Below are 12,466 nucleotides of genomic sequence, written 5' to 3' on the forward strand. Positions count from 1 at the left end.
CCCCATTTTTCCTCTACTCCCTCCCTCCTTCCCTCCATTCCTCCCTCCACCCACCCACTTCAAACGACGGATTGATCCGAGGCCAAAACAGAGGAAAGTGGAGTGCCCCGGACCTGCTGGGGACCCTTACATATCTCCACCTCCTGCTCCCTCCCTCCCTCCCTCCCTCCCTCCCTCCCTCCCTCCCTCCCTCCCTCCCTCCCTCCCTCCCTCCCTCCCTCCCTCCCTCCCTCCCTCCCTCCCTCCCTCCCTCCCTCCCTCCCTCCCTCCCTCCCTCCCTCCCTCCCTCCCTCCCTCCCTCCCTCCCTCCCTCCCTCCCCCCTCCCTTGTTACAGGGATGTATAACAGGTGTTGTGTGTGTTCAGTGGACAGAAACAGCATTGATTTTCTCTTGCCTGCGGAGTATAACTCGGAGGATTCCAAGAGCTCAGTTCTGCGTTTTGTCAGCGTGTGTTGACAGGTGTGGGCACACTCGCGCGCGCGCGTGTTTGCAAGCGGTTCGGTCGGCCACAGGGAAGATAAGAACCTGTGCATAAATTTCACACTCACAACACATCATAAACACAGCTTCTATCTCAGCATCCCCGCGCCCCCCCCCCCCCCCTCCTCAAAATGTGTGTATGTGTGTTCCCACGTGTGTGTGTGTTCTGCGCTGTCGTGTCAGAGCTGTGATTTCAGCGCCCTCTGAAGCATTGCCATTGTTGTCTTGGTAAACAGAGAGCAAACATGGCCCTGGTCAAGACGTTTACTGATAGAACCCGTGCGACATGAATTCAATTAATCTTCTCTCTATCCCTCCTTTCTCTCTCTGCTTTCCTGACACCTCCCTCCTACGGTCCCTTCCTCTGTCACTTCCTCTTTCGTCCCTTTTTCATTTTTCTATCCCTACATGACTCCCTTTCTTCGCCCCTCTTTGTTAACCTTTACTTTCCCATCATCCACGATTCATCTCTTTTCTCCTGTGATCCCCTCTCCTCCGCCTCCATCTCCCACCCCTCCCTCTCCCCCTCCCCCCTCCCCTCTCCCCCCCTCAGGCTGGGCAGGGGTGGAGCTGCTGCTGGTGCTGTGCGGCCTGGACGCGTCGCTGCCCTGCCCGCACCACTGCATCTGCTACACCTCTCCCAGCACCGTGTCCTGCCAGGCGCACAACTTCCACGCCGTCCCCGAGGGCATCCCGGCGCAGAGCGAGCGCGTCTTCCTCCAGAACAACAAGATCCAGAGGCTGCTGCGAGGACACTTCTCCCCCACCACCGCCATGCTGTGGCTCTACTCCAACAACATCTCCTACATCCAGGCGTCCACCTTCCACGGCTTCGACCGCCTGGAGGAGCTCGACCTGGGGGACAACCGTCACCTGAGGGCCCTGGCTCCGGACACCTTCCAGGGCCTAGGGCGGCTCCACGCGCTGCACCTCTACCACTGTGGCCTGCTGACTCTGCCCGGGGGGATCTTCGAGGGCCTCAACAACCTGCAGTATCTGTACCTACAGGTGGGTGGTGCGCGTGCAAGGTCTACTCGAGCGGGGCTTACGCAATCCCTTTTCATAATCCATCGTTCCACGGTTATGTAATCGTACAGTCGGCAAGGAGGGCCGAGCTGCCGTCGACCAGAGAAAAATAATGGAGACTTACCCATGTTTTTCACTCCTACCACGTCCCACTCCACCTCCACGACCCCTTTCCAAATCCATTTCCAACCCCAATTCCCCTCACCCCCCCACCCTCTCCGATTCCAGGACAACCACCTCGAGTTCCTGGAGGACGACCTCTTCATCGACCTCCTGAACCTGAGCCACCTGTTCCTGCACGGGAACCGGCTGTGGAGCCTCCACCAGAACACCTTCCGGGGCCTGGGGGTCCTGGACCGCCTCCTCCTCCACCAGAACCGCCTCCAGTGGGTCCACAGGCTGGCCTTCCACGACCTGCGGCGCCTCACCACCCTCTACCTGTTCAACAACTCTCTGACAGAGCTGTCGGGCGCCACCTTGTCCATGCTGCCCGCCCTGGAGTACCTGCGCCTCAACGACAACCCCTGGGAGTGCGACTGCAAGGTGCTCTCGCTTTGGGACTGGCTGAGGAGGTTCCGGGGGTCCACCTCGGCGCTGGGGTGCGCGTCGCCCCCCGAGCTGACCGGCCGGGACCTGAAGCGACTCCGGAAGGAGGAGTTACCCAGCTGCCCCGTGGAGGGTGGCGCTGCGGGGGAGAGCGAGTCCTTGAAGAAGGAGGACGGACATCGGAGGAACCAGCCCCGGCACAACCACAACCCCCACCTGCACCCGCACCTAGAGCACGGGGACCAGCACAACCTGCCCTCGCCCACGCCCCTGCCGCGCCCGCCCAGGGCAGGCCGCAGGAACTGCACCCGTCACCGGGGGAACAAGGGCAAGGGTAAGGGGGACCAGAATGAGGTCCAGGTACTGAAGGAGGGACAGGAGGAGGATTATGTCCCCGGGGGCAGCAAATACGACCCGTCTGCCCCCCCCCCGGAGGAAGTGTGTCCCCAGAACTTCGGTGGGCCCGCCCAGTGGGGTCCAGAGAGCCAATAGCAAAGCGGCGTCCCACCCCGCCGGGTGTGTTCTGTGCGTCCTATTGGCTCTGCAGCTGTCACTCACTGCTGTGATCCTACGCTGAGATGGGGAGAGGGATTTGGTTGCGCTGCTAATAATATAAAACAATTGGGTTCTATCGACTTATTTAGCTGTTTCTGATTGGACGAGACACGTTCCAATATACTCCTGAACCCTGCTCCAATTCTGAGGCTTTGTGCGTGCGTGTGTGTGTGTTTACATGTGTGTGTTTAGATGTACTGTGATGAAGTGTACAGTACCTGTCATGTGATGCAGGGATGATCTTTGGGAAGCCATTTGAATATGCAGAGTCAGGGAAATAAGATCTGGTGCACTTTGATGATGTCACACCTTGGAGAAAAACAGGAGAAAACCAAACATAGCCAGACAGACTTCCAGTCCGGTCACCATACAAACTCCTTCATACACACAAGGATTTCAAACACGTAAAAAAGAGCTGGAGTTTGGTTCCATGCTAGCTACCCTCCCGATGTCAACATAGGGCAGGCTTTCACAGTTATCTTCTATATCTGGGATAATCCCTCAACCACTTTTTGGCTTAGTCACAGTCATGTCCCTGTAAACTTTGACCTCAAATGTTGTTTAAGCTGACCAGAAGCCTTCTCCCAAATCAATTACGATAACACACCCAAACACATTCACACACTCACACACACACCTCGGCGACACTGTCACCTCATTCTGCGGTGTGTCTCCCTTCCCCTCCGCCCTAATCGAGTTAATGACGCCAGTGTCCCTGTCGTTTGCACCACAACACCGCTTGTTTACAAGGGACAAGGCCCCCGCGTCCTAGCAACAGCGTCCTAGCAACCCCCCCCCCCCGGCGACGGAGACGGGAGGGGAGCACGATCAGGCCTCTTATTATACGGGTCGCGCGTCAATACCCCTGAGGGGATCCCAAGTCACAACACGCTCCGTGTCACACTGTCATAACTACTCACGATAAGCCATACAGTGATATCAGCAGAAGGACTCTGTTTTCCAAGGCACTTTGTTGCGTAACGTCTGTCCGTGTGTTCAGAGGTGTGTGGACTCTATGTTTCTATCTAGGCTGGTCCGGGCCATCTATAGGTAACAATAACCACTGACCCGGTGAGAAATGACAAGGCGTGTGTGAGTGTGTGTGTGTGTGTGCGCGTGTGTGTGTGTGTGGGGCAGGTGAACGCACGGGCAGCAGTGAGGGGTGAGATGGGTGAGAGTGCCTACGGTGAGCTGGGAAAGCAGGGGTCAGGGGTCAACCATGGCTTTTACACCTCTCAGTCCCACAGCCAATTTAACTGGCGGAGCCCACCATATATGGGCATTGAGAACGTTGTTTCCTCTGACAGAGAGGAAGAACAATCACAACAAACAGCTCCAAAGGTCCTTATTAAAGACTACAGACAACACAGGAAACGTCGGAAACTCTGGAACGTTCTACAGCTGGCAGCCTCCGCTTTGTGACTTGTGGAGGGCCAAGGGACAGACTGAGCCAGGCCCAGGCACTGTTTCGGTGGGAGCGGCCGACCGTAACCATGGACCCAATGGCGTGTCACCGCTGTCTGACACCGTGGCATGGAAGAAGGTCCCGGAAATGTCTGTCGTCGTTCTCGGTGGGACGTCAGAAGACAGGGAGGAAAGCGATGGAGGGGACGGAAAACTGGTTCACCTTCAGTTCCACACGGGGGGAGTGAGGGGTTCATATTAAGGGCCCCCCAGTTTGGATTGGGTTCAGGGTAGTTTGGATGGACAGGGCCTAGAATTCCTGCCGACGACCCAGCCCAACCCTTTTCTGCCCTTATAGAAATCTACCAATCTAGATGTTCCCCACCCCCAAGTCCCTGTAGACCAGTCAGGTCACTCCAACCCTGGTCTGGAGACACGCTGGAGCTCTTCATGTTGTGACATAGCTAGCACAGATAATATGTGCTCGCATGTAAACCTGTTAGCTCCTGTGGTTAGACGGTAGCCGGCTCGGTTAACAGTTGCAGTTATAGCTACAGTATGCTAAGTGTTGAAGTATTTGCTAGCAAAGCTATGACTTGCAGCTGAAGCTAGCTTGGCAAAAATTTTAGTTGGAGCTGCGGTTACCAAAGCTAAGAGTTAAAGCTTTAGCTAGCTAACCTAAGAGTTGGAGCTCTAGCCAAGCTAATAGTTAAAGCCTTAGCTAGCTAAGCTAAGAGTTGGAGCTCTAGCCAAGCTAAGAGTTGCAGCTGAAGCTAGCTTGGCTAAAATTTAAGTTGGAGCTGCGGCTACCAAAGCTAAGAGTTAAAGCTTTAGCTAGCTAAGCTAAGAGTTGGAGCTCTACCCAAGCTAAGAGTTTAGGTCGTAGCAATCCAAGCTAAGAGATGGAGCTACGGCTAGCTAAGCTACGAGTCAAAGCACAAGCTAGCTAAGCTGAGAAATAGAGCTACAGCTAGCTAAGCTACTAGTTAAAACGCTAACTAGCTAAGCTGAGAGATGGACCCGTAGTTACTGAGGCTAAGGTCAGCTAACTCAGCTAATGGCGAAATGGTGGCGGTCCTAGACCAGAGTTGGAGTCCTCCGTTGTAGAAGATATTTGTGACGCTGTAAAACCCTAAAGGTGATGTAAATTGACTTTGTGTCCGTTCGTTCCTGTGAGGGTGACTTTTGTAACAAAAGGGAAGCTGGCACCGTCTGGAATATCCCCAAAAAGAGAGGGGGATGGGACGGAACTTTTTGTATTTGTAAAAAAAAAAAAAAAGGTTTTGTCTTTCTTTGTTTCACTGACTCATTTCAGATAAAAGCTACACTGTTCTGACTCCCTCGTCCTTCAATTCTTTTCTTCTCTTCCCTCCTCTTCGTCTCCCGCTCTTTTTCCCTTTCTATCTCCCCCTTTCTCCCGCCTCTCTTTTGTGCAATCCTAATGTTTTGTGTGCGGTTATCGAACAACGCCAGACTCAAAAGCTGTTTATAAATAACATTAAAGAGAAAAAGTGCCCACAAGAGATGAGGTGGGGTTTTATTTTGTTGCTCACTGTTGTGTTTTAGAAAGTGTATGTTAGTGTGTGTATATATGTGTGTCTGTGTGCCTGTGTGTGTTTCATTGCAGATAGAAGTGGAAGACCTGCTCAGGGGCAGAGACAGTGATAAGAAAGGGAAGAATTAAGGAACGAACAGAATAATAGATAAGAAAGTGAAAAGTAATGGAATAAGAACGACTCACGCACGCACACACCACTGAATTGTTTGTGACCCGTTTCCTGGCCTACTTTCCATGTCTCGCCTACGCTCATACAGACACGAGTCGGCTGCTTCACGATCTCTCCTCCCATGGAATTGTCTTGCTAATGAACACACACACACGCATACACACACAACGATACACATCAAAACAAAGATACCTGTCCACCTGAATCACACTGTATGCTGTGTTCGTCTCCGGTGTCAAGATAGAGGTGGGGGGGAGTTCTCAGAGGATCAGGGTAGGGTCAAATATAGGTCAGACACATGCCCCTCCCACCCCCCGACCCCTCTTCAGCCTCCCCAGGGCTAAGAGTCTCACCTGACCCTGGCAGTACCCTGTCTGACAGCCTGCCAGACTGTGGAGGCCAGGGAAAGGGGTGACATATCTACAAGCATGTTATTGTTTATTTTCAAGGATTAACCAGATGTTAATGTGCGTGCGAACATGCAGACATGGATCTGCGTGTTGGAGTGTGTGAATGTGTGTGTAAGAACCTACTACTGCAGTCCAACATCCCATAAAGCAGAGCTCATCAGCAGCATTAAATATGGAGAGAGAGAGAGAGAGAGAGAGAGAGAGAGAGAGAGAGAGAGAGAGAGAGAGAGAGAGAGACAGAGAGAGACAGAGAGAGAGAGAGATGTAAATGCATGTACATGCAGGTTTGAGGAAGGAAGGAAGGAAGGAAGGAAGGAGGGAAGGAAGGGAGGGAGGGAGGGTGAGAAAGATGGAGAGAGAGAGAGAGAGAGAGAGAGAGAGAGAGAGAGAGAGAGAGAGAGAGAGAGAGAGAGAGAGAGAGAGAGAGAGAGAGAGAGAGAGAGAGAGAGAGAGAGATGTAAATGCATGTACATGCAGGCCGGAGGAAGAGACTCTCAGCAGCACTCATCCTTTTCCTCAGTCCCTCAGCAGAGCATCTGAAATAGCTGCATGTGAATATTTATATAAGCCTGCCTATGTTCTATTCCAGCGGCAAGGAGGCCAGACGAAACAGATTTCTCACTCTCACTGTGTGTGCGTATCCCTGCAGACCGCTGACTGAGCGACACATAAAACATACAGGAAAAAGAGGGAGTGGAGAGAAAGAGATACAAGAGAGAGAAGTTTGCGTAGAAAGTTTTAACCAACATAAATGTTTTTCTGTCCACCAGGATGAGAAAGAATATGGGGGATACAGTAGCAGGGCAAGGAGGGGGTGAAGAGGGGTGGATGGAGTGAAGAGGGGAGGAAGAGGGATGGAGGGAGAAGGTGAAGGGGAGGTGAAGAGGGCTGGATGGGATGAAGAGGGGAGGAGGAGGGATGGAGGGAGGGGGTGAAGGGGAGGTGAAGGGGGTGAATGGAGTGAAGAGGGGAGGAGGACGAATGGAGGGAGGGGGTGAAGGGGAGGTGAAGAGGGGTGGATGGAATGAAGAGGGGAGGAGGAGGGATGGATGGAGGGAGGAGGTAAGGAAGAGGTGGTGGGGTGGATGGAGCGAAGAGGGGAGGAGGAGGGATGGAGGGAGGGGGTGAAGGGGAGGTGAAGGGGTGGATGGAGTGAAGAGGGGAGGAGGAGGGATGGAGGGGAGGAGGTGATAGCGAGGGAGGAGGGGTGGAGGGATGGATGGAGGAGACAGGGAGGGGTGGAGGGACATGGAGAGAGAGGGATGGAGGACAGAGGAACGAGGGTGCGATGTAGGGAAGAGGAGAGAGAGAGAGTGGGATTATCCTCGAGGGTGCCAGAGGTATCACAGGTGTTTATCCTCTACATGTTGTAGAGAGTGTTACATGTAGAGAGTGTTACATGTAGAGAGTGTTACAGAACATGCCTTTGATTCCAGAGGCGTGTGACATGTACCATGACATTATAGCAATAAACCCTGAATGCCAGACTGCCGGCCTGTTGGCTATTTATACACTCCAGCACCACACGCCTGCCCGCCTGCCCGCCTGCCTGCCTGCCTGCCTGCCTGCCCGCCTGTCTGTGTGTCTGTTTTCCACCAGTCTGTCTACCTTGTAGAGGAACAAAGGCTGAATGTTCAAGCCCCGCTGTAAGTGTGCCTGTTAATACGTGTTTGTGTGTGTGTGTGTGTGTGCGTGTGTGTGTGTGCGCATGCTGTGAGAAAATGCCATGTGTCCCTGGAGGAGTTGATATTCTCAGCATCGCTTTCAATTAAGGCCCTCTTTGAGCCTGGCATTAATTAAAGCCAAGCATTTGGAAAATTAAAACCCGAGAATGAAGGAGGAGAGAGAGAGAAAAGAGGAGAGTGTGTAGGAAATGGTGTTTGCACACTGTGGGCACGTGTTTGAGAGAGAGAGAGAGAGAGAGAGAGAGAGGGAGAGCAAGAAGGATGAAAGAATGCAACAGAAAAATGATATACAGTCGGGGGTGTTTTTTGTTTTTACTTCCTCCCCTCCCCTCTCTCGTTTTTTGTCCCTATTTCACCTCTACACTCCCTTCCCTCCCCCCACCCTCTTGCTCTCTCCCCCCCCCCACACCCTTCTCATCCCCAAAGTCCCTAATCAATTATCTGTGCAGTCTCTTAATCCACCCATCCATGTAATGTAATTATTCTACCATTTTGCACCCAAACCCACCTGTTACCCACCCCTAAAACATCATCACATCCGCCTGCTCGTCAAAACACCCAAACGGAAACACACACACGAGCAGGTGACCGGGCACACCCCTCACCCTCAGAGAAGAAAGAGAGAAGGAAAAGCCAATGTGTTGGACCGTCTTCAAAGTGGAAGTGGTCAGCTGTGGGACCTTCCATTCACTGGGTGCTGATGATATGTCACTGTGCCAAAGTGAAAAAGCACCTCGGAAAGAATAACCAAGATTTCCAAGTTCACCCTCTTGGGACTTTGATTGAACTCGGTTGCCATGGTACTTATTGACAAATCGCATGCGGTGACGGTTGCCATGGTTTTCATTCTGGCTTCAGATACGGCCAACTTTGTCGGCTGTTGTGCTCGAAGGAGAAAAGTACAAACTGGTTGATAACAACATTTGGTGGATGATAATCATGGGTGACGTTGTATTGATTGTGATGGATGAGGACAGTAAGGATCAGAGACTCAAACTGAATGGGCGGTATTCATGGAAGGGTCTGCATACAGAATCGAACTACTCTACGGCAACAGAAGGTGTCCCAGGCTTTCACATCACGTCTTTCCTCCTCTCCCTTCCTTTCTTCTTTTCCCCTAGTCCACTTTACGCATCTACCCCCTCTCCTCATGTCCTACCCCCCTCCTCTCTTCTCCTCTCTTTCTGCATTTATGAATATATGTCCGGGGGAGAGAATGATGGAGGAGTAATTCGATGGATTTGTTCCCGGGTAGGAAGGTTGTCAGCTGGTTATAAAGGAACATGACGGGGACTGTCAAGCCACGAGTTTCATTCTTTCTCTCACTCACTTTCCAACAAACACACACACAAACATTCTCTCTCTCACACACACACAAACAAAGCCAGCTCCTCTCTCTGGCTCGAACCCAGTGAATAAGAATATCACAACGAGAGAGAGAGAGAGAGAGAGAGAGAGAGAGAGAGAGAGAGAGAACACAACCATGCACCACCCTGTCAATCATCTCTCACGCTCTCTCTCTCTCCTGTCCCCTTGTTTCCCCCACACCCCCTGATCTCCTCCGCCTCTCTCTCTCTCTCTCTCTCTCTCTCTCTCTCTCTCTCTCTCTCTTTCCTGAGGAACGTTGCCAGATGTCTCTGACTCAACCAAGAGGAGTGTTTATCCACCCTGCTGTCCCTCCCCCCTCCCTCCCTCTCCCTTCGTCTCGGTCCCTTGTCTGTTTTTCCTAGATTTCTGTCTTCGCCCCTTCTGCACCAGACAGATAGAAGGAGGAGGAGAGCAACTGCCGCGAGTGACATTCTTTCACTAGGCCCTCATCCCTCCCTCTACTCGTTCTCGGGTCGCTGAGATCATCGAGTAGGGACAGCACAAGTTAAAGGGAACCATGACCGCCGTTAACTGTTCACCTTTACCTGGCACGGTGCTGAGAGCGTGGTCGATGAGAGTCGCCCGCCAACTTTATCCATCCAGACGTCCTCAGAGTCTGCGCTTGGCTGAGCGAGCAAGATAGAAACGCAGATTGGGAGAGTGACATGGAGATAAATGAGAGCGAGGGTGAGAGAAAGAGAAAGAGAGAGAGAGAGAGAGACAGAGAGAGAGAGAGAGAGAGAGAGAGAGAGAGAGAGAGAGAGAGAGAGATAGAGAGAGAGAGAAATGACAGCGAGGGTGAGAGAAAGCGTGACAGAGAGAATGACTCAGATATTTGGCTCTTGCGATTCCAGATCGGCGTGATTTTATTTCAGACAAACACAGCTGAACATGCTTACTCTCCTCGACACCACAAGGGCTGCTGTGCAAACACACACTCGCCCATGACACACACACACACAAGCTTGCTAAATTACTTTTGTTTTTGTCGTGTGTGCGGAATTCCAGATAAATCATTACTTTACAGACAATTACTATGAAGAACTCCTAAGGCTCTCCCTTATCTTATTATGATGTGTGTGCGTGTCCGTGTTAATTTCGTCAACGGAAACTATGACGAAAAATTTTGGTTAACAACCTTTTTCCCCATGACTAAAACGAGACTAAAACATGACGAAAACGGATCTTTGAATATAAAAACTATGACTAAATATATTATAACTTAATAAGACGTTAACGAGACGAAAATGTTGGTGGTTGACAAAGTCACAATACTTTTTCCCAATAATTTTATATTTAGATAGATTCCTCCTCTCTGATTACTAAGCGCGCTCACATCTCCACTGCTGTCGGTGGCCAATTCTCCTCAAGTCTCTCGGGCAAGTTTCGCACGAGTTAGAGGCGTGTTCGGGCGAGTGTTGTCAACCGATGCAATTGGCAAGATATGTGCAGCTATAAACGTACACAGGCAGAAACAAATCCCTGTTGTGTACGACAAAGTAAGACGAGAGATAGCCGAGTCATTGAGAAAAACCTTAAAGTAGGACGTGAGTTCAATTTAGTGTGTGGTGTTAAATGAGTGTTTACAGCAGCTTGTGACTGCCAGTAATAGTTTACAATTTTTTACATTCAGAGAACACAGCCTCAAACCGGAAAGAAGGATTAGTTTAGGGCAAGGTCCAGGCCTGATGTTAAGTCTTTTGTCTGAGACTTTGTTTAATATGTGAAGTAAAACTTTCACTTGTTTAGTTAATTGATGATTTGCTGTCTGACAAAGAAATACATCATTATGTAGGCTACCATATTAAATTGCATAGCATCGGATTCTCTTGCATCGCATCTCATTGAATCATCGGTGGCAGTGCATCGAGATGGGTATCGCATCGTCCTCAGTGATGGAGATGCACATCCCTACTGAGAAGGGAAGAAAATTAGTCAAATATGGCTATTAAATGTGACTAAAACTAGACTAAAACTACACTAAAATGTTATTAGTTTTCGTCGACGAAAACTAGACTAAAAGTAAGAAGGATTAATATGACTAAATGTGACTCAAACTAATAAGCATTTTCATCAAGACTAAGACTAAGACTAAATCAAAAATAGCTGCCAAAATTAACAGTGGTGCGTGTGTGTGTGTGCAACTTGCGTGTTCCCACAAACGCATGTGAAGAATGTCTCTTTTTTCGTTTTTCATTTTTCACATTCTTTCATGAACGGAAACGATGCAGAGTTCCCTGCATGGTTCACTCGCCACAATGCAACATTCCAGCTTCTAGGACCGTCAGTCGGTCGGCTCTACACCCCTGACGACGGCGTCGGTTTACCGTTCCCCGGTGAAGCAGACCAGTTCATCTTTTGGCAAGTACACACACACACACACACTGCCTCAGTCCTCGTAACGCACACAAGCATATCCTGTGTGCGCACTGCCAGACGCAATGCAGGTTTGCATACATATGTTCGAGTACACACATACACACACACACACACTGACATGTGCAGACAGAGACACAGACACACACTCTGGTCTCCAGCGAGATGTAAAGGGTAACCTACATTGTGTGTCCTAGTTCTGTCCGAGTCCTCCCACACAGGCACACTCAGACACACACACACACACACACACGCACGCACAAACACACACACACACACAGGAAAATGCTGAAACACACACACACTCAAGAGGAGATGCGTAAATGCGAAGAACACACGCACAGGACTAACCATGACCTGAACCACCTACTCATCATGTGCTTCTGGGTCACAGACAGCAGAAACATGACAGATCTATACCGTCGCCAGTTATTCTCACATCACAGGAACTGCTTCAGCTGTGAAGAGGTGCTCAAACACACACACGCGCGCCGAGACAGAGAGACAGAGAGAGACAGAGAGAGAGACAGAGAGAGAGATAGAGGGGAGTGAAAGAAAAAGCTCAAAGAGCCCTAAATGCAATTAGGAGAAAATTGTATAATTTACAAATTCCAATTAAAGTCTGGCTTAAAATATTTCATAGTGTGATCCAGCCCATTGCGCTGTATGGTAGTGAAGTATGCGGTCCACTCAGTCATCATAGCTATACCCGCTGGGACAAACACCCAACAGAATCTCTATATGCAGAATTCTGCAGATACAGCTTACATGTTCACAGAAAAATGCCAACAAATGCCATGTAGAGCAGAATTAGGCAGGTATCCATTGATAATTAACATCCAAAAGAGAGCACCACATTTCTTTGATCACCTTAAATCCAGCCCTCTA

General features: G+C 50.6%; 1 protein-coding gene across 1 annotated transcript; it reads left to right on the top strand.

The window, feature by feature from the left end:
• Nucleotides 1-889: 889 nt before the first annotated feature.
• rtn4rl1a (reticulon 4 receptor-like 1a) lies at nucleotides 890-2,630 on the top strand. The gene is given in 3 exon segments (XM_084683462.1): nucleotides 890-1,489; nucleotides 1,736-2,475; nucleotides 2,477-2,630. Coding segments are annotated over 3 exon segments (1,494 nt in total).
• Nucleotides 2,631-12,466: the final 9,836 nt, after the last annotated feature.

This window comes from Hypomesus nipponensis, chromosome 20, assembly GCF_054491055.1.
Source record: "Hypomesus nipponensis isolate SF chromosome 20, ASM5449105v1, whole genome shotgun sequence".
NCBI lineage: Eukaryota > Metazoa > Chordata > Actinopteri > Osmeriformes > Osmeridae > Hypomesus > Hypomesus nipponensis.